This window comes from Sinocyclocheilus grahami, unplaced genomic scaffold (assembly GCF_001515645.1).
Source record: "Sinocyclocheilus grahami isolate Dianchi unplaced genomic scaffold, SAMN03320097.WGS_v1.1 scaffold543.1, whole genome shotgun sequence".
NCBI classification, from domain to species: Eukaryota; Metazoa; Chordata; class Actinopteri; order Cypriniformes; family Cyprinidae; genus Sinocyclocheilus; species Sinocyclocheilus grahami.
The window spans coordinates 745,198-766,682 of record NW_015505722.1 but is presented as its reverse complement, the minus strand read 5'-3'; the positions used below and the strand labels follow the sequence as shown (position 1 = coordinate 766,682).

Below are 21,485 nucleotides of genomic sequence, written 5' to 3'. Positions count from 1 at the left end.
TGCGAACCCCACGAGCGCAATCGCCGCTGCGCCTCGGCGGAAGCGGGACCCGCGCCACGGGGAACGCTTGCGAAAGCACCCTCCGCAAAGAGTGCCTTTCGGGAGCGGAGAGCATGCATGGGAAGACACTCGCAATGCGGGCAGTCAGCGCTCTCAAGAGCTGACTCAGCATGCTCCGCTCCCAGGCAGACAATGCACAAACTGTGTGTGTCCGCACCCGTAATGAAACGCGGGCAGGGAGGAACACACAGTTTGAAACGCTGGCTGCCTTTGCCCCTACTCAAATGATGTGACTTGTCATGTGCTTTAGACATAATTATCTTCTAGCCCTACGGGACAGACAACACCAAATATGACTCACAAACAGATATCAGACTGACACACACACACAGAGCGCTTGCTGAACGACAAAAAGCTGGCGCTGGTCTCACCGCACGTGCTTTTATAGCCTCCTGGTCATTACGTCACCCGCCGTGACGTCTCGCCCAGCTGTTGGTCTGATTACACACGAGATTCAAAGCCCGTCACGCTGAACGGCGTTCCCCTAGCGTTTTTCGACGCAGCTCGAGTTCCTGAAGAGGAACTCCTTTATTCTAGTAGTGCATGAATAAACTGTGGAAAATGTTGTCTGAGAAAATCATTTGTCATGGCTGTGTCTTGCTCACATCTGTGAGTCACAGCTCACGCCTATGTAAGGTAGATCTGTCTTTTTACTGTGATAAACATTCAGATTTTCCAAATCAACTCTCCATATCCATTTTTTTGCATCAGAAACGTCACTACATGACCATATTATTTAGGAAAATCAGAACAATTAGGAGATTTCCATTGATTCAGTTACAGAGTTCTGAATGCTTATAAGTGTTCTTTCAGGTCAGGACGTGAATATCGGTTTCAGTAAAACACAAGCACGCTTTGCTAACACAGCATCTCGCCTTCTCCGCACGCTGAATCTGAAACAGAAACAAGAGAGAATCCACATCCATGTGTTTGCACAGATGGCCGACAATCTAACTTGGTACCAATGCGAGAAACTCTTAGTTCAGTAGTTTTCTGCAACTTTCCATAAATACTAAAAGGTTTTTGACTGTGACCCATGTCATCTTAAACTAAACAATATTTGAGGAATGCTTTATTGCTCTTTTTTAATGTTATTTTTGCAGCCATTTGACTAAAATGACTAGCTTAGCTTTCAGACTACCTTAGCTTACCTTGTTTAATAGTTGTGTGCTTTGTTATTAAAACAGATTGTGTGCTCGCTATGACCTGTTTTTGTCCAATCACTGTTATTAACTTGATATGCAAATAATAGAGATACAAAAGTTACGAGGGCATACAGTAAAATTTCAGGAGCTGACTAACATGGATTACTTACTAATCCAGGACAATTTATGCAATTTGGTGAAATATGGAACAAAAGAACCCAGGATTATGTTTAATCAGGGTTAAGAATGACCCTGACAATTTCAAGTGTGAAAAACCAACTGGATCCCAAAAAGAGTCCACTGATACTCAAAACTGAATAAGACTGAAAGCACTTGAAAACTCAAGACTGACAGCACAAGTAAAATCTCATTAAAGTATTTGTTTAGTCATTGCCTCCTGTTTCTGATTTGTTCTCTGTTTTCCCACTCATCCAGACTCAACATTTTGTGAAGAAAATGTGAGTGGTGCTTGCCAATGCAAAAGTCACTGCCATGACACTATGTTCATCTGGGTGGTTGCTAGGGTGTTGCTAGATGGTTACTAGGGTACTCTAAGTGGTTGCTAAGGTGTTTCTCACAGGCCCAAGTCAAAAGAGCCCATTCTCAAGCTTCTGGTCTCTACATTTTAGCATACATTTAAAATCATACTTATTACAGAAATAATCTACTTTAAAAGAAAAAAAAAACTTGAATGCAAACTGAATATATGTTTTCAGACACTTAATTGTATATTAATTGCAGTTAATTTCAGTTAAATTCAGCAGTATTTTAGAGTGCTTTTATAAATACTGCAAAACTGTTGCTGTTGAATGCATTAACAGTCATTAATGGTAAAATAAAATACCTAATGATGTGTATATATATATATATATATATATATATATATATATATATATATATACACACAATTTGAGGTATCGTTCATGTCAGCATAAATGTGCAGTGCCACACACTGAAGAAATTCACACATTAAGAAACTTTCTCCAGTGAGCAGTGCCGCTCATAAAATTGCACTTAACTTCACATTAAAAAAAAAAGTTTCATTATCCATAACCTGGATAATGAAGCTAGAGTGGTTGTGGTTTGGAGCTGGTGTGCAGAGCGGCTGGAGGCTGGATCAGACAGGGCCGGATGAGGAAGGCTTGTGTTTGGACGCGGGTCCCACTGGGGAAAAGGGACTCTGAGGTGAGACACACAAAGGAAGAAGGCGAACAGGATCAAATCTCTCTCAGCATGTCAGACTTCAGACAGCTCTCTCTTTTTTAGCTCTTTAATTATATACTTCCCCACGGCAAAGAAATCTCACAAATGAGATTTCTTTAAGATCTTAATTGCTTCTGAGATCTTTGCTGAGAATAAAAACCAGTAATCAGAAGAAATCTCCACACTGTCTCAAACTGTGCTCAAATTTGACCACAGTCAGCAAGATCTCAATATGAACCCGAACACTTCTTCTCTTGAAGTTTCTATTCTGGTGCTTTATATTAAGCTGTCTGACATTTCTCTCCAGCAGAAACTGGGGGAATATAAAATGTTCAATCCCTATCAAAACACTGAAAATATTAGAGTAACTTAAGCGCTCAGCATTAAACACTACGCAGATGCGTTGTTTATATGATAATGACAGATGAAGATTATGAAAGAAAAAGAAACACACTTAACAATTTAGCTAGAAATGGCCGAAGCGGTTCTGTGTTGACACAGTGTGTGTAAGCATTGTGAGTAAGTATGTGTGTAGTAGGTGTGGGGGTGCTGTGATGAGCAGCAGCTGCTGTTTGTTTACTGAGGGCAGATTCCAGGAAGACACACTCACACACGGGCTTTGGGAGCTAATGATAGTTACTATATACTAAAGCTACCTCTCACAAAAACCCGCTGACATCATTAGATTTATAGTAGAACAAGATTTGGCTGACGTGTGAACATTTCAAATAGTGAGAACCACATCAATTGGATATTTTCAACGTTTCACCATTTTGAGCACATTTTAGCCCTCACATAGCCAAATCTATACACACAATATTAATTATTACATGCACAAAATGAGTGAGATCATTTAAAACAAAAGGGTGTAGCTAGAGCTCCTCACAAACGATAAATTGTAATGTTAATTGAAAAAGTGTAGACTTACTGAGTGAAAACGTAACAACTACAAACAAAATACACTATCAAGAACCCAAACCATGGCTTTAAGGAAACCCTGACATTAACAAACTTTGACAAAACCTTTCATGAACTTAATAAACTTGTTGTAGGAAACATTCAGTGTTCGACAGCAGACAAGGGAAATACTTCACGAGGGTATTTATACAAAAATAATGAGTTCAACTAGAAACACCTGGCTGAATTTAAAAAGCATGTGTTGAATTCAATTGAACTTGAATTGAATTCAAATTATGTGTACCACCCAAAAACACACAAAATGATCTCCCCATGAAACCAAACTTCAGGAACTCGCACAAAATAGATGCCATGCAACAAAACAATAAAACTAATCTGGAGAAGAGATCTCCAAAAAGAGCAAACTTACTGAGTGAAAACGTAACAACTACAAACAAAATACACTATCAAGAACCCAAATCATGGCTTTAAGGAAACCCTGACATTAACAAACTTTGACAAAACCTTTCATGAACTTAATAAACTTGTTGTAGGAAACATTCAGTGTTTGACAGCAGACAAGGGAAAGACTTCACGAGGGTATTTATACAAAAATAATGAGTTCAACTAGAAACACCTGGCTGAATTTAAAAAGCATGTGTTGAATTCAATTGAACTTGAATTGAATTCAAATTATGTGTACCACCCAAAAACACACAAAATGATCTCCCCATGAAACCAAACTTCAGGAACTCGCACAAAATAGATGCCATGCAACAAAACAATAAAACTAATCTGGAGAAGAGATCTCCAAAAAGAGCAAATGACACCACCTTGTCCAAACTTCTCTCCTTGCTCATTTATGACCCCCCCTCTGCCCTCTTCCCGAACAGGTTTAACTGAAAGTTCACTAAGAATATCTACGTATATACCACGTTTGATGTATCTTATTAATCTGTTTTTCCCTTTGTGTTTAGTATAATTGTAGAGGCCTCCATGCGATTAGTAAAATGGTCTCAATTTCACAGCAGTCACTTGTGTTATGAGAATTCAGTTCTACTGCTGATGGGTGGGTCTCCCTCAGGGTCTGTAAGAATGTTTTCCCCTCTCCAGCCAGGTGTGACCCTTGGGTCACAGGATCCTGACAAACCAAAATGTCTTTTATGTTTTTACAACTGATTTGCAGACTTATTTGTTCTGGTCTGGATATATAAGGAAAGTGGCAAGACATTAATTAATTTGGGATTCTGTAACCAGAAAACCCCCAGACTGTGTGTGTGTATCTGGAGCTCTGCACTAGAGCTCTCGCATGCTGTTGTGTGTTTCTCTGCTGTCAGGTATGCATTTGTTTATTTTTAAATGTGTAATTGTGTTAAACACATTGTGTTCATAGAACACACTTTATAGTTGTTTGTGCTACTACATGTGCACATAGACTAGTTACGTTTATTCTTTAACATGATTGCTTTGCTGTAAGTGTTGTTTGAAATACTTAGGTAATAGGTTGTTTATGCTATGCATTCTAGACTATACGTCTTGTGTAGAATTGGAATAACTGTAATACTGGAATTGTTCAGCAATTTCAAGTTACATTTCCTACGTTTGTCTCCTATGTGAAAAACACTTGGGTTTTTCCCATATAGCTACAGTAATCCATGTACAAGAGCACTGAATTGCCATGTGGCTACAATGTGATTCAAAATTTCATTTTCTCGTCTGAATTGGCTTCTAATTGTTTAATTTTGTTATTGGCATTAAACATTTTTACCGGACAAATAAAATGTTATATTTAATTTTTTTTCTAAATTCTCCTGAAATCATTATGACTAGTAGATCATGTGGAGGCTGATGTTACCTCAAAGTCTGATGTAACCACACCATTGGATTCCATTGTTGGGCCAGTTGGGTGGACCTTGCATATGTGTCATATTAATACCTTCACAGACATACTACATCCAACATGTTGGCATTATTCTTTGAACTACGTGTTTTCCAACCAATAACTCAGTCTTGCACATCTTCTTTAATCTGATGACTCAACATTTGTGGTCTTATGGAATAGCAAATTGTCCACTGCTTACTTACGTCTGAATATGAGGTATTGTTCCTACTGTATTTTGAATGCAGGGTTCATTATCTTATGCAAGGTTCACACTGCACAATTTTCAAAGCTGTCTGCTCTTCTCACACTGACTGTCTGTGGTTCCATCTAGTTGCTGTTGTGTGCACACTACTCAACAGATCGGCAAAAAGTCAAGTCAAGTCACCTTTATTTGTATAGCGCTTTATACAATATTGATTGTGTCAAAGCAGCTTTACAGTGTCAAACAGGAAAATAGTTTGTCAATGAGGCAACAATAACAGTCATTTTTCAGCTAAAGTCAATTCATTGATGATTCAGTGATGTCATCATCGAGTTCAGCTTTCTTCCAATAGTGTCTGTGCAATCAGTCAAGCGTCCGCAACTAAGCAAGCCAAAGACAGTGGCAAGGAACCAAAACTCCATCGGTGACAGAAATGGAGAAAAAACCTAGGGAGAAACCCAGGAAAAGTCAGAGGGCCAGTTCTCCTCTGATCAGACAAAACCAGCATGGCGTGGTTTAATTCCAGGCTGCAGCACAGGTCAGATTGTGCAGTGGACTTGTCTGGTTCTTGTGGTCTTGCGCCGATGGTCATCGAGGTGATGAGGTCTTCACAAGGGATCTGTCTCTGGGGCTCATCTAGTTGATATGGTCAACTGAAATAGACTGCGCCATTGACCAACAAAAACCTGGTCTAAAGTCTGGCGCAATATTTTTTCTTTGTTATTTAAAGAGTGCGTTTGTAATATGCGCCTATAGGCAGGTGCACAACGCGTGTACACTTTGCTTATTACACACACAGGGACGCACAGCAGCACACAAACATTTAAAAAATGAAAAATTAAATTCCGCCATGTAAATAGTGAACCCGCCATGGTGCGAGCGCAACTGGCTTTTAAAGGAGATGGGAGATGAGACTCTGATTGGTTTATGGCACGTTACGCCCAAAACACCCATTACTCATTAAGAGAATAGGGACTACCCTTTTAAATCATGCTCCGGGTGCACTGACCATTTTTCCCGTCAGTAAACTAGCAAAAGTGGATTCGACACACAGGGACGCACAGCAGCACACAAACATTTTAAAAAATGAAAAATTAAATTCCGCCATGTAAATAGTGAACCCGCCATGGTGTTAGCGCAACTGGCTTTTAAAGGAGATGGGAGATGAGACTCTGATTGGTTTATGGCACGTTACGCCCAAAACACCCATTACTCATTAAGAGAATAGGGACTACCCTTTTAAATCATGCTCCGGGTGCACTGACCATTTTTCCCGTCAGTAAACTAGCAAAAGTGGATTCGGACACGCCCTAAGCGCAATTGCGCCATGCGCTTTAGACCATGTGTTTAGATCGTTAAAACAGGACCCATGGTCTTCAAAGGAAAGATTGCTATCAAATAGCACACCTAGGTTCCTAACTGATGGCGAGGAATTAACAGAGCAGCCATCAAGTATTAGACAGTGTTCTAGGTTATTACATGTGGAGGTTTTTGGTCCAATATTTAAAACTTCTGTGTTGTACAATTCTTCCTGTCCTATAGCAGAGAATGAGTGGAATTGTTCCTCAGGGTATCTATAGTGCACTATCTGATGTGATACTGTGGCTGACGGCTGCATGGTAATAATTTAATCTCTAATAGGATCAATCTTGGAAGTAAAGAAGTTTATAAAGTCATTACTGCTCTGCTGCTGGGGAATGTCTGCATGCTTTGTTTTTCATTAATTTAGCCACTGTTTTGAATAAATGTCTGGGGTTGTGTTTTCTTCTAAGAGAGACGAAAAGCAAGCAGATCTAGTGGTTTTTAGAGCTTTTCTATAAGTAGAATTACTTTCCTGCCTTGCAATACGAAATACCTCTAGTTTTGTTGTCTTCCAGCTGCGCTCAGTACTCTGGGCTGCTCTCTTTAAGTCACGAATGTGCTCATAGCTATATGGAGTATACACGAGACTAGATAATGATCCGAGATATAATCACTCTGCTGCAGAATTTCAACACCATTAACATCAATTCCATGTAACAGTATTAAATCTAAAGTATGATTTTGACAAAGAGTAAGCCCTGATACGTGTTGTCTAACCCCAGTTGAGTTCAGAATGTCTATAAATGCTGACCTCAATGCATCTTTTTTAATTATCAACGTGGATATTAAAATCCCAGTAGCCAGTACAATACAGTACAGTAGCCAGTTTTGGACGTTTTTTTGTATTTTCACAGACACAGTCTCTATAGTATGATATCTAGGTGAAGGAATCTGTACGTGTTGAGATTTAACTGATTTCTGTGACGTGACGTGGCTAGCATACGGTCGGTTTAGCCAGTCTGTCTGCTTCCTGACCTTTTTCCTGCCCCAGTTAGTGAAGTTCAAACTCTAAGACTATGTGTCATATTTCTAGAGAGAAGAGTGGCACCACCCCTGGAGAGATGAAGACCATTTATTTTCAACAGGTCAGGTCTGCCCCAAAAACTCGCCCAATTGTCTATGAAACCTATGTTATTCCAGTACTCTGGGCTGCTCTCTTTAAGGCACGAATGTGCTCATTATACCAAAGTGTCGGACTGTTTTCCTTAATCTTCTTTAAGTGTAAAGGAGCAACCGTATCTAAAGTGCTAGAATAGAGAGAGTCAATAGTTTCTGTTACACCGTCAGGTTTTCCTGAGCTATTGGATATGCTGAGGAATTGAGACAAGTCAGGAAGATTATTTACAAAGCAATCTTTTGTGGTAGAAGTGATGGTTCATATTTGTAACAAGGACTTGAATTTGCAGCTTTAGCTATATGGAGTATACACGAGACTAGATAATGATCCGAGATATAATCACTCTGCTGCAGAATTTCAACACCATTAACATCAATTCCATGTAACAGTATTAAATCTAAAGTATGATTTTGACAAAGAGTAAGCCCTGATACGTGTTGTCTAACCCCAGTTGAGTTCAGAATGTCTATAAATGCTGACCTCAATGCATCTTTTTTAATTATCAACGTGGATATTAAAATCCCAGTAGCCAGTACAATACAGTACAGTAGCCAGTTTTGGACGTTTTTTTGTATTTTCACAGACACAGTCTCTATAGTATGATATCTAGGTGAAGGAATCTGTACGTGTTGAGATTTAACTGATTTCTGTGACGTGACGTGGCTAGCATACGGTCGGTTTAGCCAGTCTGTCTGCTTCCTGACCTTTTTCCTGCCCCAGTTAGTGAAGTTCAAACTCTAAGACTATGTGTCATATTTCTAGAGAGAAGAGTGGCACCACCCCTGGAGAGATGAAGACCATTTATTTTCAACAGGTCAGGTCTGCCCCAAAAACTCGCCCAATTGTCTATGAAACCTATGTTATTCTGGGATCACATATTATGTCCCTTGTCAACTTTTTGAGCAATGCTGCTGGGCAATGTAGCCATCAAAAGACAACCAGGTGAGACACAGGGCCCAGGACAGATCTAAAGTTTCCAGATTTTGAAACTTTAAGAGAATTTGTTGCCCATTCTCAAAGGAAAAGTGCCCAAACAACATCACTTGGCAACATTGCCCTGTGTATCATTATCTGAACTGTGACATGATTGGAGACATGAGAAGTCTCAGGCTCGACAGAGACAGGAAACCTGGCGCTGGCCGAGAGTTGGTCAGAAACTGCGGCAGCCGTGACTTGATCAGTGGGCCTCAATTTCTGAATTTACCTATACTATATAAAATCACTATAAGCAGTACATCCAAATAGGCAGTATTCCTAAAATTAGGCATAAAATTTTCACACGGGCGAAGGGTTGTCCTATTTGTAAATGATAGGGATTAGCATGTCTACTTTATGGAACATAGATGATGAATATATACAAACATATGCAAGTCTTCGAATGACAGTGAAAGCACACCGACAGTATGCAATTTCAGATGCAGCTGCTACGTCTGGGGAAAGAGCTATGAACAGAGACAAGAGAAAAAGATAGGAATTTTCAATTTATAAGAAAAGGTAACATTTCAAAGTAAAGTCGATTAACATAAATGAAAACAAGAAAAGACCGATAAAACCATTACCCGGGGAAATTATAGAATGAACCATGTATCATGTATTAGTGTTTTATAACTCTTTTATTGAAAGTGTACTGACTTTTTGTATTATTTGCTGGTTTGGGAATGCTACGGTGGAACAAAAGAGTATGTTCAGGAAAATTATAAGTACTGCAAGTAAATTACTTGGTATCCCTGTGATGGGTTTACAACAAATTTATCAGACTAGATGTCTTGGTAAAGCTATGAAAATTATATCTGATGATAGGCACCCACTGTATAATGAGTTTGAGCTCTTGCCTTCGGGTAGAAGATTCAGGATACCGGTGTTTCTTAAAAATAGAGGGAAAAAATCTTTTATAACACAGGCAGTGAAGTGCTTAAATGAAAGATAGGAAAGATTTTATTTTTTTTTATTTTTTTTTTTTGTAATGAGCAGGTCTCATTCAGTAATTAGCACTTCTTGATTAATTGATGTTAAATTGTATTGGTTCTATTGTGAAATTTATGTTGTATTGTCGTTTGTGAGAACCGCATATTGAAACAAGACACTGAAACAAAATTTCCCCAAGTTTATTATTTATTTTTTATTTTTGTAATGAGCAGGTCTCATTCAGTAATTAGCACTTCTTGATTCATTGATGTTAAATTGTATTGTTTCTTTTGTGAAATTTATGTTGTATTGTCGTTTGTGAGAACCGCATATTGAAACAAGACACTGAAACAAAATTTCCCCAAGGGGATAAATAAAGTTACTACTATCAAGAACAAATATATTTTACAAAATTGATGACAAACATTTTGCTCATAGCTTTTGAATGTGATCATTTTGTATAATTGTATAGCATTGATCACTTCATGTGCAGAAATTCAATACATATTCAATCATAAAATAAATTCACATTCATCACAAAATAAAACTGTTTTTCTATCCTCTTACCCTAAACCTACCCCTCACACAAAACTTTCTGCGTTCATTTGATTTTCAAAACACTTAATTCTTTATGATGTATAAGCTTATTTCCACACGGGGATCTAAAAAAAAAAAGTACCCACAAGGATAAAATTTACTGGTATTACTATCCTTGAGCAGACATTATGTATAGGGAATACTAGGGAGTACATACACACACACTTCCAATGTAATTTATAGCAGTTGGCACATGAAAGCTGAGATGAGAATATGATATCATTTTATTTTAAACTCTAAGGATGTTCACTGGAAATCTAACAAAACCAATACATCAATCAAACTCCAACTATGGTCATGGTTGACAGATATTCCTTCCATATTGACAGCATCCTTTAGTATCTTACTTAAGATAAACATCAAGAAAAAAATCAAGTGAAACCACTGAAACTGGATCCATATGAGATGTTATTGAACAGGCTCAGATCTGGCAACACAAAACCAGTAGTAAAGACATTCTTTCCTTGAGCTTTAACCTCCAGCAAGAATAAAACTCTGAATGTGAGGAAGAAAAAGAAAACAGTTCCAGCCCAGGGGACTGTGAGTTGAAAACATATATAAGTACTTCGTTGTTCTGGTTAGAAATTAACATGCAGCAACAGCACAGTGCTTTTGGTACAATATTTTAGCTTATGAATGTGTGGTTTATAATATGTTGTATGCTTCAGCGTAATTTTGATCATGAGTAATGACTTATGTTAATGGATGGTCTACAGTTCAACCTTAAAACTGTTCACCAGCAAATATTCCAGCATTCTGGTGGAGTTGGCAGTAGGAATGGTAGATTGTGTTTCTTTGTATATTGCTGCAGAGTTTGATTATTCTTCCACATGGCAGAAAGAGAAAGAGACGTTCTGTTCTAAAGGCACAGGAAATGCCAAATCTCAACCAGCTTGTTTAACCACCACCCTTCCAGCTTCCTCAAACCTCAATCATCCAAAATGAATGTCAGCAGTACACAGACAGCTGAAAAAGACCAGTCTACTGAAGACTGATTACAGGAATAACAGATTTTGACATACAAATCTGTGTATGGTATTCAGTCTGAGAGTGCCTAAGAAGTGAAACCACAGTTGGTGTTCAATGTGCTATTTCTACCTGATCTTGCATTTAAATGAAGCTTGTTTATAATCAGGTTAACTAAATCTTATTAATTCATATTTCAATTTTTACATTATATTTTTTTCAGTAAATAAAATGCCAATTTCTTTCACTGGTGGCTATAACAATTTATTTATGCAACTATCTATGCGATCAAAAAAGGCATACACATTCTTAACATCATGTTTGCATACATGCCCAGAGACAAAAAAATTAGAAACCAATAGACTTATGAACGCATAATGAAGCCTCAATAAAAACATTTTAAATCTCCAAATATATATGAAAATATGAAAATCCTGGTTCTCTGCTCTTTATTTTTAAGAGTGAATGAGCGTTTAGTACTCAAAACCACCAAAGAGTTACATGCTTTGGGAAATTTTGGAGATCCAACGTTTAACACACTTCAGAATAACAATCCAACTTGGACTGTAGTCTGTCCAGAATGTCTGTGACTCTAAACATTCAGGTAGTCATTTTTAAGTCGGCTTAACCTGGATCCATGACTCCGAATGATCAGAGAGATGAGTTCATGTTTATCCTTGAGTCCGGACGAGATGTCCAGAGTTTCCTGTAGAGTGTCCCTCACATTATACATGGGGTTGATAAAGTTATTGGTGAACTCATTCTCCTCTTTTTGCTCGGTATCCTGGCTTTGCTTGAATTTCGTCTCCAGCTCCAGAAGAGATTTCTCCACGTTTGTAAAAGCCTCGTTGATTTGCACAATCTCCCTCTTCAGGTATTTCCCATAACTGTCCTCGCCGTCCAGGTCGTAGGAAATGCTCTTCCCGAGGCTCTCCAGAACGCGCGCTGCGTCTTCTATCTGTTGTTTAATGATGAAGAAATCCTCTCGTATGATCGAGTCCTGGTCTTCCTCCAGCGGACACGGTCTGCGGTCGATCCATTTAAAGAGCATCTGACATTTCTCCGGGTCGTCGGTCTCCTCGTAATCACCGTCCGGGACGAAAAAGTGGTGAAAAGTCCCGTTGGACATTTCAGGGAGCAAAGGTCCCTTGTAGACCGCACCGCAGAACGGCAATAAAAACAGACCAAGGGCGAAAGGTAACATGATAGATATCTTCTGTCCACTCGGAAGGTTTGACTGACCTGACAGGGACGATGTCCACATCTGGAATCCTTCATATAAGTATGCGCACTAGAAGAGACGCTCAGGCTGTAATCTGAGTCCAACGCGCTTTTACGCGCTCAAATTACACCGTGCTGCGCCTCTCCACTCATAAGCACAGCCTGAAAGCGTTTTTAAACTTAGCTTTTTGCAAGTTTTTGCTTTGTACCCTAATAATAATATAATATAATATAATATAATATAATATAATATAATATAATATAATATAATATAATATAATATAATATAATATAATATATAATATAATATATAATATAATATAATAACTTCTACTTTTGTGATGGTCATCAGTGCAAATGGATTTGATTCAATTTCCAAAGTTTTTAACTTGATCACATCTGTCAACTAAAAAGCAAAAACAGCCTTCTTTGAAAACACTTTGTCAGCACTTATCAGGGTAAACTACACATGAGAGAGTTTTACGGATGACAAAGTATTACAAACATCACTAAAGCACATCACCAGTTATTCATCATCATAAGTGAGAGTAATAATGAATCACCTTCTAGGTTTTGCACAAGTAAAATATACCACATTTTTTTGACAGACACCATATCCTTTATATCCTATGTATTCATATTATATAATATAATCAGTGTTGGTGAAAAATACTTTTAAAAGTAATGCATTGTAATACTGTGTTAATCCCTAAAAATAACTAATTGCTTTACTTAGTTATGTTACTTTTGCTTTACTTTTTCTCATCTGGGCTCGGCTTACTGGTTTGTTTTTAATATTAAAAAAAGTTCTGTTTTTGGCAAATGTAAAAGCTCTTCCACACCCAAAATGAAATGAGTCATTTAGGTGCAATTGAGTGCAGCTCAAACCTTTCTAATGTGCTGCCATTCTGGATTGCATGAAGAATAGGATGTTCGTTTTTGCTTATTAGTATGGTTTAATTGGATCATGGAAGGTAATTCTTGAGGACAAATGTGAGTAATATAATGACTAATATGACCCCTCACCCCACGTCTTGACTCATAAGCATTTTTAACCTGTTAAAAACACAATGATTGACATGATTCACATGTGACGTGTCTGAACTAGAGATACTGGAGCCAAACTACCAGTTTGATCAGATTCTGTGTCAGACATGATGGACAAAAGTCACACAGTAGGCACCTTCCAGGTTGGGGACTATGTGGTGTTCGCCTTTCTGTTTGTGATCTCCTCTGGTATCGGGATCTTCTTCACCATAAAAGAGAGAAAGAAAGCCTCATCTAAAGAGTTTCTGGTCAAGGGCCATCAGATGTCCTTTCTCTCACCACCAGCTTCATGTCTGCGGTCACAGTGATCGGGGCCCCGTCAGATGTGTAAAGATATGGGGCCTCGTATGTCATCTTTGGGGTCGCCTACACATTCGTGGTATTATTAACCGCTGAGCTCTTCCTGCCTGTGTTCTACAGATCAGGCATCACCAGTACATACGAGGTATAAACGTACATTTCAAATTTGCTTTTGTCATCAAAGGTTTTATACTTTAGGTTTCACTAGTTTCACTAGATTTCATACAAATATTATATTATTATTAAATCATCACGAAATCATCAATATAAGATATATCTTCTACAGTAGACAGAAATGAAGTATTGAGGTAGGATGATGGCCAGATGTTGCTGGGCTTTTTGGAGGTCATGACCTTTAGTAACAAATCCCATAGGGCGTGTCAGCTGTAGTTCTGCAGGTTGAGGCCCTCCAGCATGATACAAACTTGTTCTGATTTGTTGTTCTCACAGTATTTGGAGATGCGTTTTTGTAAGCTTGTTCGTGTTGCCGCCACTCTAATTTATATAATTCAAACGGTGAGTAGGATTACATTTTCATACATTTAAAACATGTATTTTATAGTTTGTTCAATGCTGATTGTTCTGTTTTTAACTCTTCAGATTCTGTACAATGGTTTATCTTAGTTTATTAAGATTTATTTAAATTCTACTTAAATGGGCCAAAAAGCACTCAAAGGTTAAGCTAATTCCATTTAATATAAATGTAAACTATTATACTAAAATATTTTAATTGCAATTGACACAATGAAGTGTCCAAAAACATTACATTAAGTTTACACTTAAGTATATTCTTTTAAAGTATATTATATTTACGTAAGAACTATTTTTAAAAGAATGCTACACTGAACTTTTTTTTTTTAGAGGCAGTGGCGCATAACCCTGTGTGCTGCCTACCTAGACATTACTTAAGTGCATCATACAGTATGTTGAGATGAAGAATTTAGCTTGGAAATGATTCCCTTTACACACAGGAACAGCACTCACGAGTCTGTCTCGAGTATTGTCTCTTTTGCAATAAAGCAGGATTCACTAGTTACTTATGTAACTTATGTATATGTTTTGTTTGTTAAATTAGACTGTCTCTATTGTTATTGTGATGTAGACAAAAGTCATCTCTAAATTTAGGAGTCATTCATGCAGAACATATATAAACACGGCTCTTTATTTTTTATCTCCATCAGTGACAGGATTTGATCTTTGGGGATCCATATTTGCCACTGGCATTTTCTGCACTTTTTACTGCACATTGGTGAGTGCTGCTGAATTCTGATGCAGGTTTCACTATAATCAATAGTTATTAAGTGTGATACTGGTTATGATTGGTTGTAATTATGTTTTTAGTTAGGACACTTCTATTTGGTCCTATTTTTTTAAGCAAATAATACATTTAAGCAATATTAACATATTAATCAATATTAACAATATATATAATAATATTGTAATTTTGATATTGTTCCATGATACCTAGTAGGCTAAATTATGTGTTTCACACAGACTGTGTGAACGAACTTGTGAAATGTCTGAGTTTCTCACAATCTGGTCACTCATTTTGATTAAAAAAATATTATTTGGTAATTACCAAATAATTTAAATAAAAACATTTATGTATTTATACAAATACATTTATCTAGCCATGTTGCATATCAGTGTGCTTCATCGTTAACAGTGGTGTGAAGTACTTGAGCAACTGAAATTAATTATAAAATGAAGCATTCTTTGGTGAAATTTGTATTTTAATTTTTTTAATTTTGCACTTGTGTTCTTGTAACTTAAATTACATGTCAAGAAATGTATGAACTGAAAATGCAACATAAGTCACTTTGTAGCTTCCAAATCAAATGCATAATTGTACTTGAATACTGTTTGAAATGAATAGCTGTACTCTTTTATATTTCTACTCAGATACATTTCCAAGAAAAGATAACTTTTTTCTCCTTAAAATATAATTTATGTCTTCAAAGTACAAAAGTTAAAAGTTTTATTTTAAACTCCAATGAAATTGCAGTTAACAGGTTTCAGGAAATTGTTTTCAGCTTGTCTTCTTAAATATCATCTTACCTAGTCAGGACATTGAGAACTTTGTAAAATATACAGGTTGCTTTACAAAGTTCCATTAAAGATACTTTAAGTAGTTAAAACCAGTTAAACTCTGCATTTACATTTACATAGCCTTCCTTATATGGTATCAGCCCATATATGGGTTCATTTGAAAGCTTGGAGTGTCTTCTTTACAAAGAATACCATTCCTTTTGGTTTCTCGAGTATTGTCTCTTTTGCAATAAAGCAGGATTCACTAGTTACTTATGTAACTTATGTATATGTTTTGTTTGTTAAATTAGACTGTCTCTATTGTTATTGTGACGTAGACAAAAGTCATCTCTAAATTTAGGAGTCATTCATGCAGAACATATATAAACACGGCTCTTTATTTTTTATCTCCATCAGTGACAGGATTTGATCTTTGGGGATCCATATTTGCCACTGGCATTTTCTGCACTTTTTACTGCACATTGGTGAGTGCTGCTGAATTCTGATGCAGGTTTCACTATAATCAATAGTTATTAAGTGTGATACTGGTTATGATTGGTTGTAATTATGTTTTTAGTTAGGACACTTCTATTTGGTCCTATTTTTTTAAGCAAATAATACATTTAAGCAATATTAACATATTAATCAATATTAACAATATATATAATAATATTGTAATTTTGATATTGTTCCATGATACCTAGTAGGCTAAATTATGTGTTTCACACAGACTGTGTGAACGAACTTGTGAAATGTCTGAGTTTCTCACAATCTGGTCACTCATTTTGATTAAAAAAATATTATTTGGTAATTACCAAATAATTTAAATAAAAACATTTATGTATTTATACAAATACATTTATCTAGCCATGTTGCATATCAGTGTGCTTCATCGTTAACAGTGGTGTGAAGTACTTGAGCAACTGAAATTAATTATAAAATGAAGCATTCTTTGGTGAAATTTGTATTTTAATTTTTTTAATTTTGCACTTGTGTTCTTGTAACTTAAATTACATGTCAAGAAATGTATGAACTGAAAATGCAACATAAGTCACTTTGTAGCTTCCAAATCAAATGCATAATTGTACTTGAATACTGTTTGAAATGAATAGCTGTACTCTTTTATATTTCTACTCAGATACATTTCCAAGAAAAGATAACTTTTTTCTCCTTAAAATATAATTTATGTCTTCAAAGTACAAAAGTTAAAAGTTTTATTTTAAACTCCAATGAAATTGCAGTTAACAGGTTTCAGGAAATTGTTTTCAGCTTGTCTTCTTAAATATCATCTTACCTAGTCAGGACATTGAGAACTTTGTAAAATATACAGGTTGCTTTACAAAGTTCCATTAAAGATACTTTAAGTAGTTAAAACCAGTTAAACTCTGCATTTACATTTACATAGCCTTCCTTATATGGTATCAGCCCATATATGGGTTCATTTGAAAGCTTGGAGTGTCTTCTTTACAAAGAATACCATTCCTTTTGGTTTATATTCATAAAACAGTAAAATTAAGCTTAGAAATGTATTCGTCCCACACACGAATTTCCGCCTAACCATTGCGAATACTTTTTACGAAGAATGTGTATTTTATATATTTTTCACAAAAAAAGTCAAGCCATACATCACAAGAAAGCTTCCATCGGTGAGATATAGAGCGTTTTGTCCAGGTTGCGAAATAGACGCGCGTCTGGAAAACAGACGCTCTTCATATCCAAAGCGCGCACAGCCAGCGCGTCTGGTGTTATAGAGATCTGTGTTCGGTTGTGGACTGCAATTGGTCAGATTACATGTCTGTCAACTCGGCAGCCATTTCAGAGCCGTGAAATTTGACACCTCTGCGTCACTAGAGGGGGGAGAGGGGGGTCTTCACATCCGGGAATGTACCTCTGGGGGTTTTTGGTCTCTGTAGTTCTTGGAATGTGTTGAAGGTGCGTTTCCCTCACGGAAAGGATACTGCACACACGGCTCGGATAATATCAATCTATGATAATCATATTACAAGTTATATTGTAATATTTGAAAAATATATAATGTTATTTATAAAGAATTACACTCTTATTTTGTAGTTCAAAGGGTTTTCTTTACAATGAAACCATTTTTTAAAATTTCCTCCATTGTATGTGTGTAGGGTAAACATTTGAATTTGAGTATGTCAAATTTAGGCGAAAATACCAAAAAACGCCCTGAGGTTATTAAAAACTGCTTATAAATCTATCATTATGCTGTATTATCACCAAATCTCGGATTATATCTTTAAATTTTTCAGTCAACCTGTTTTCAATTAGCACAGGTTTTGTATTTCTTTTTTAAATTGATTGATCGTAGGCCTCATTGATCTGAACTCCTCGGTTTTTGAGTGACTGATAATTGTGGCAATGTTCACTCAAAAACAGAAGCGACCAGATCAATGAGGCCTACGACCAATTAATTCCAAAAAGAAATACAAAATCTGTGCTAACTGAAAACATGTTGACAAAAAGATTGAATCCAAAATTTGGTAGTGATAGCCAAAAATAGCTTTTTTTTTTTTTTTAGGCCAGTCATTTTTTATCGATAACATTAACTAGAATTTTTGGGGAAAAGAATGACTAGAACACAATATGAGGAATAAACAGATTCCAGACATTTTATAATTATTTTTAATTTATCATTTACATTATTCATTTCTTGATTTCAAAGAAATTTCCATGAGTAAATAATGACAGAATTTTCATTTTTGAAATCTTTAATTGATTTAATAATAACATTTTTGAACTTACTTTAACTGTTTTTTCATGTATTTTTTAGCTGAGCAATACTGACCTATAAAAGGAGACATCATGTTCTGTATCTCTTTTCCAGCACAGTAGCTGCCAGTATCAATGCTTTGGCCGTGGTGATGTATGAGGACTTTGTCAGCCAGTGTTTTAGAGATCTGTCCAACCGAGCAGCCAACTGGATCAGCAAAGCACTGTGTAAATACATCCAATGTTTTCAAACCTTTTCAGGACATTAAAAGAGGATACAGTCATCATCAGAATATTGATTCTGTCATTTGACATAAGAGCAGATTTAATCACTGAAAGAGATTTGTCTTGGCCGATCAGTACAACATTATGAGTCACAGCAAGATGAAAAAAAACAGCCTGTCTGTTCATTCTGCCACTTTATAAGGGCAGAAATGAAAGCGCAACACGTCACTGGGTTTCTTGATTTTTACCAGGAAGGGTCTGACGCTTTTAACTGCCAGAAGTAGGTCAAACAAAAGGCGGAGTGAACCAAAGCAAAACCCAAGCAGCTCAGCCTTTATGTGAGCAAAGCTGTATAAAGTTGATCTAGAAATTGTAGAATTTAAACACTTTGACCAGCAAAGAATGATAGATTGACCAGCAAAGATATAATGGGGATGAGCATTGTGTGACATGCTATGGGATTACTCTGAATACTGAAACAAGGTTTCGAAAACGGTCTCTCGTGTTTGCGTGAAATGCTATGGGGTTGCATCCAATGCCATGCTATACATAAGTGCAGAACAAAGTCGCTCTGTGAGCCCTGACCTGGAGCGCCAACAATGAGGGCTCCTAAGAAGCATGAACTAACAATGAGACCCAGGTTCTGAGGCTGGGGTCTGCATAACTAAGACCTTTTCCACTCACAAGGGGATCAGAGAGATTAAGCTGACAAGATCCATGCCTGAAGGGCAGGGACATCCAGGATATAAAATCTAGTGAAGGTAGATGGCAAAGACCAGCTGGCTGCCACACAGATATCACCAACTGAAACTCCGCTGGACTATCCAGCGGGATAGTCTCTGCTTTGTGACTGGCAGCCCTTTAGAGCAGCCTCCAAAGCATACAAAGAGCTGCTCTGGTTGCGTGAAGTGGTTAGATTTACATAAACTCTAAGGGCCCGAACTGGGCAGAATAAATTGGGACCCTGCACATCCTCTGAATTTATAGAGGCTACTACCGTCATGTTGTCCGAATGGACAAGGCTGGCAGCAAGGTTTTTAGGGCCAGAAAAACCACCCTCATCTCGAGGCAGTTGAAGTTCAGGCATTGCTTCTGGCTGTACCAGGGGTTGAATGCCGGTCTGCCCTTGTACAGTGCTCCCCAACCTGAGTTGGAGGCATCTGTCGTGACTACCTTTCTTCCCAGAGGTCAGTCCCAAAGAAACGCCTGTCTGATATAGGCGAGGGCTTTCCAAGGGGCTATGGCTCTGATGCAGTGGTGGGTCATCTTGAGGCAAAAGCATCTCAGGCGGCAAGTATGGGACAGTGCACAGGCTTTGAGCCAGAATCGAAGGGGTTGCATGTAAAGCAGGCCCAGAGAAATCAAAGAGGAGGCAGCCGACATGATGCCGAGCATCCTCTGGAAAACCTTGAGGGGGCGAGAAGCCCCCAGTTTGAATGACACCGCTAGCCGCTGAATTGTCAGTGAGCGTTTCGAAATGAGCCAGGCCCGCATCTGGGCTAAATCGATAACTGTTCCCAATAAGTTGACCCACTGGCTGGGAGACAGAGAGCTCTTAGCTAAATTGATTTTGAGCCCAAGACGCTCCAGGTGGCTGAGAAGCAGCGACCTGTGAGCAAGAAGTTCCTGCTCTGATCCAGCTAACACAAGCCAATCATCGAAGTAATTCACAAAGTGGATTCCCATCTGTTTCTTTGGAAAGAGCTGCGTTTTTGCACTTCGTAAAAGTGCGTGGGGCCATTGACAGTCCGAAGGAAGGACTGTATATTGATAAGCCACTCCCTTAAACGTGAATCTCAAGAATGGTCTGGGATGGGGGCATATCTGGATGTGAAAGTAAGCATCTTTCAGATCCACCAATAAAAACCAGCTCCCTGGGCATATTTGTGCGAGGATCTGCTTCAAAGTTAACATACTGAACAGACATTTCATTACGGCACGGTTTAGGTGTCTGAGATTGAGGAGGGGCCTGAGACCACCTTCGTTCTTGAATGAGGAAGTAGCAGCTGTAAAAGCCTGTTTCACTATTCACTGTTGGAACCGTTTCCACAGTGCCTTTTGCAAGCAGACTCTGCCTTTCGGACCAGACAACATGTCCATCATTGTCCTGTACCGAAGTTTGGATCACATCTGCAAGCGAGTAAGTTCATTCTACTCTTTGCAGTACCCGACTCGATATGCCTGGTATGGCTTCCCAAGCCTGACACTTGCGCTGCAGGGAAAAGAAAAATTACCCTGTCCACTATAACAGCAATGGATTTTGTGGGTGCAAGCACATCTAATGTGGTGAACCCAGCATTAACATGATGCTCCAACACCAGATCTGGACAGGGGTTGGGAGGCATAAACAAGCTTTCTTGGAAGGAGGTCTTGCTGCAGCAGGACACAACCTTCCCTTATTTACCCTTTATGCATCAGGGATGCTTCGGCTGTAACTCAGGGTCCAACGTTATCTTAGAAGGGGATCTTGGTGCTCGGGTAGCATCACTGAAATGAAGGCAGCCAAGACTGAAAAGTGCATGTGTGCGCCACAACCTAGAAGTGTTTTTTTAACCCATATACAGTGGGGCAAATAAGTATTTGATACACTGCCGATTT

The 21,485-nt window shown here is 37.9% G+C and overlaps 1 protein-coding gene and 1 pseudogene across 1 annotated transcript; one reads left to right on the top strand and one right to left on the bottom strand.

Moving 5' to 3' along the window:
* Nucleotides 1–11,584: 11,584 nt before the first annotated feature.
* On the bottom strand, nt 11,585–12,613 carry LOC107555712 (fin bud initiation factor-like). The gene has a single exon (XM_016238590.1). It carries the CDS (start codon nt 12,598–12,600, stop codon nt 11,929–11,931), a length of 672 nt encoding a protein of 223 aa, XP_016094076.1. The 5' UTR covers nt 12,601–12,613; the 3' UTR covers nt 11,585–11,928.
* A 1,098-nt stretch (nt 12,614–13,711) lies between these two features.
* Nucleotides 13,712–21,485, top strand: part of LOC107555678 (sodium-coupled monocarboxylate transporter 2-like) — a 21,653-nt pseudogene continuing 13,879 nt past the window's right edge.

Coding starts and splice junctions, on each gene's coding strand:
- LOC107555712 (XM_016238590.1), bottom strand. CDS start 12,600: ATGTGGACATCGTCCCTGTCAGGTCAGTCAAACCTTCCGAGTGGACAG.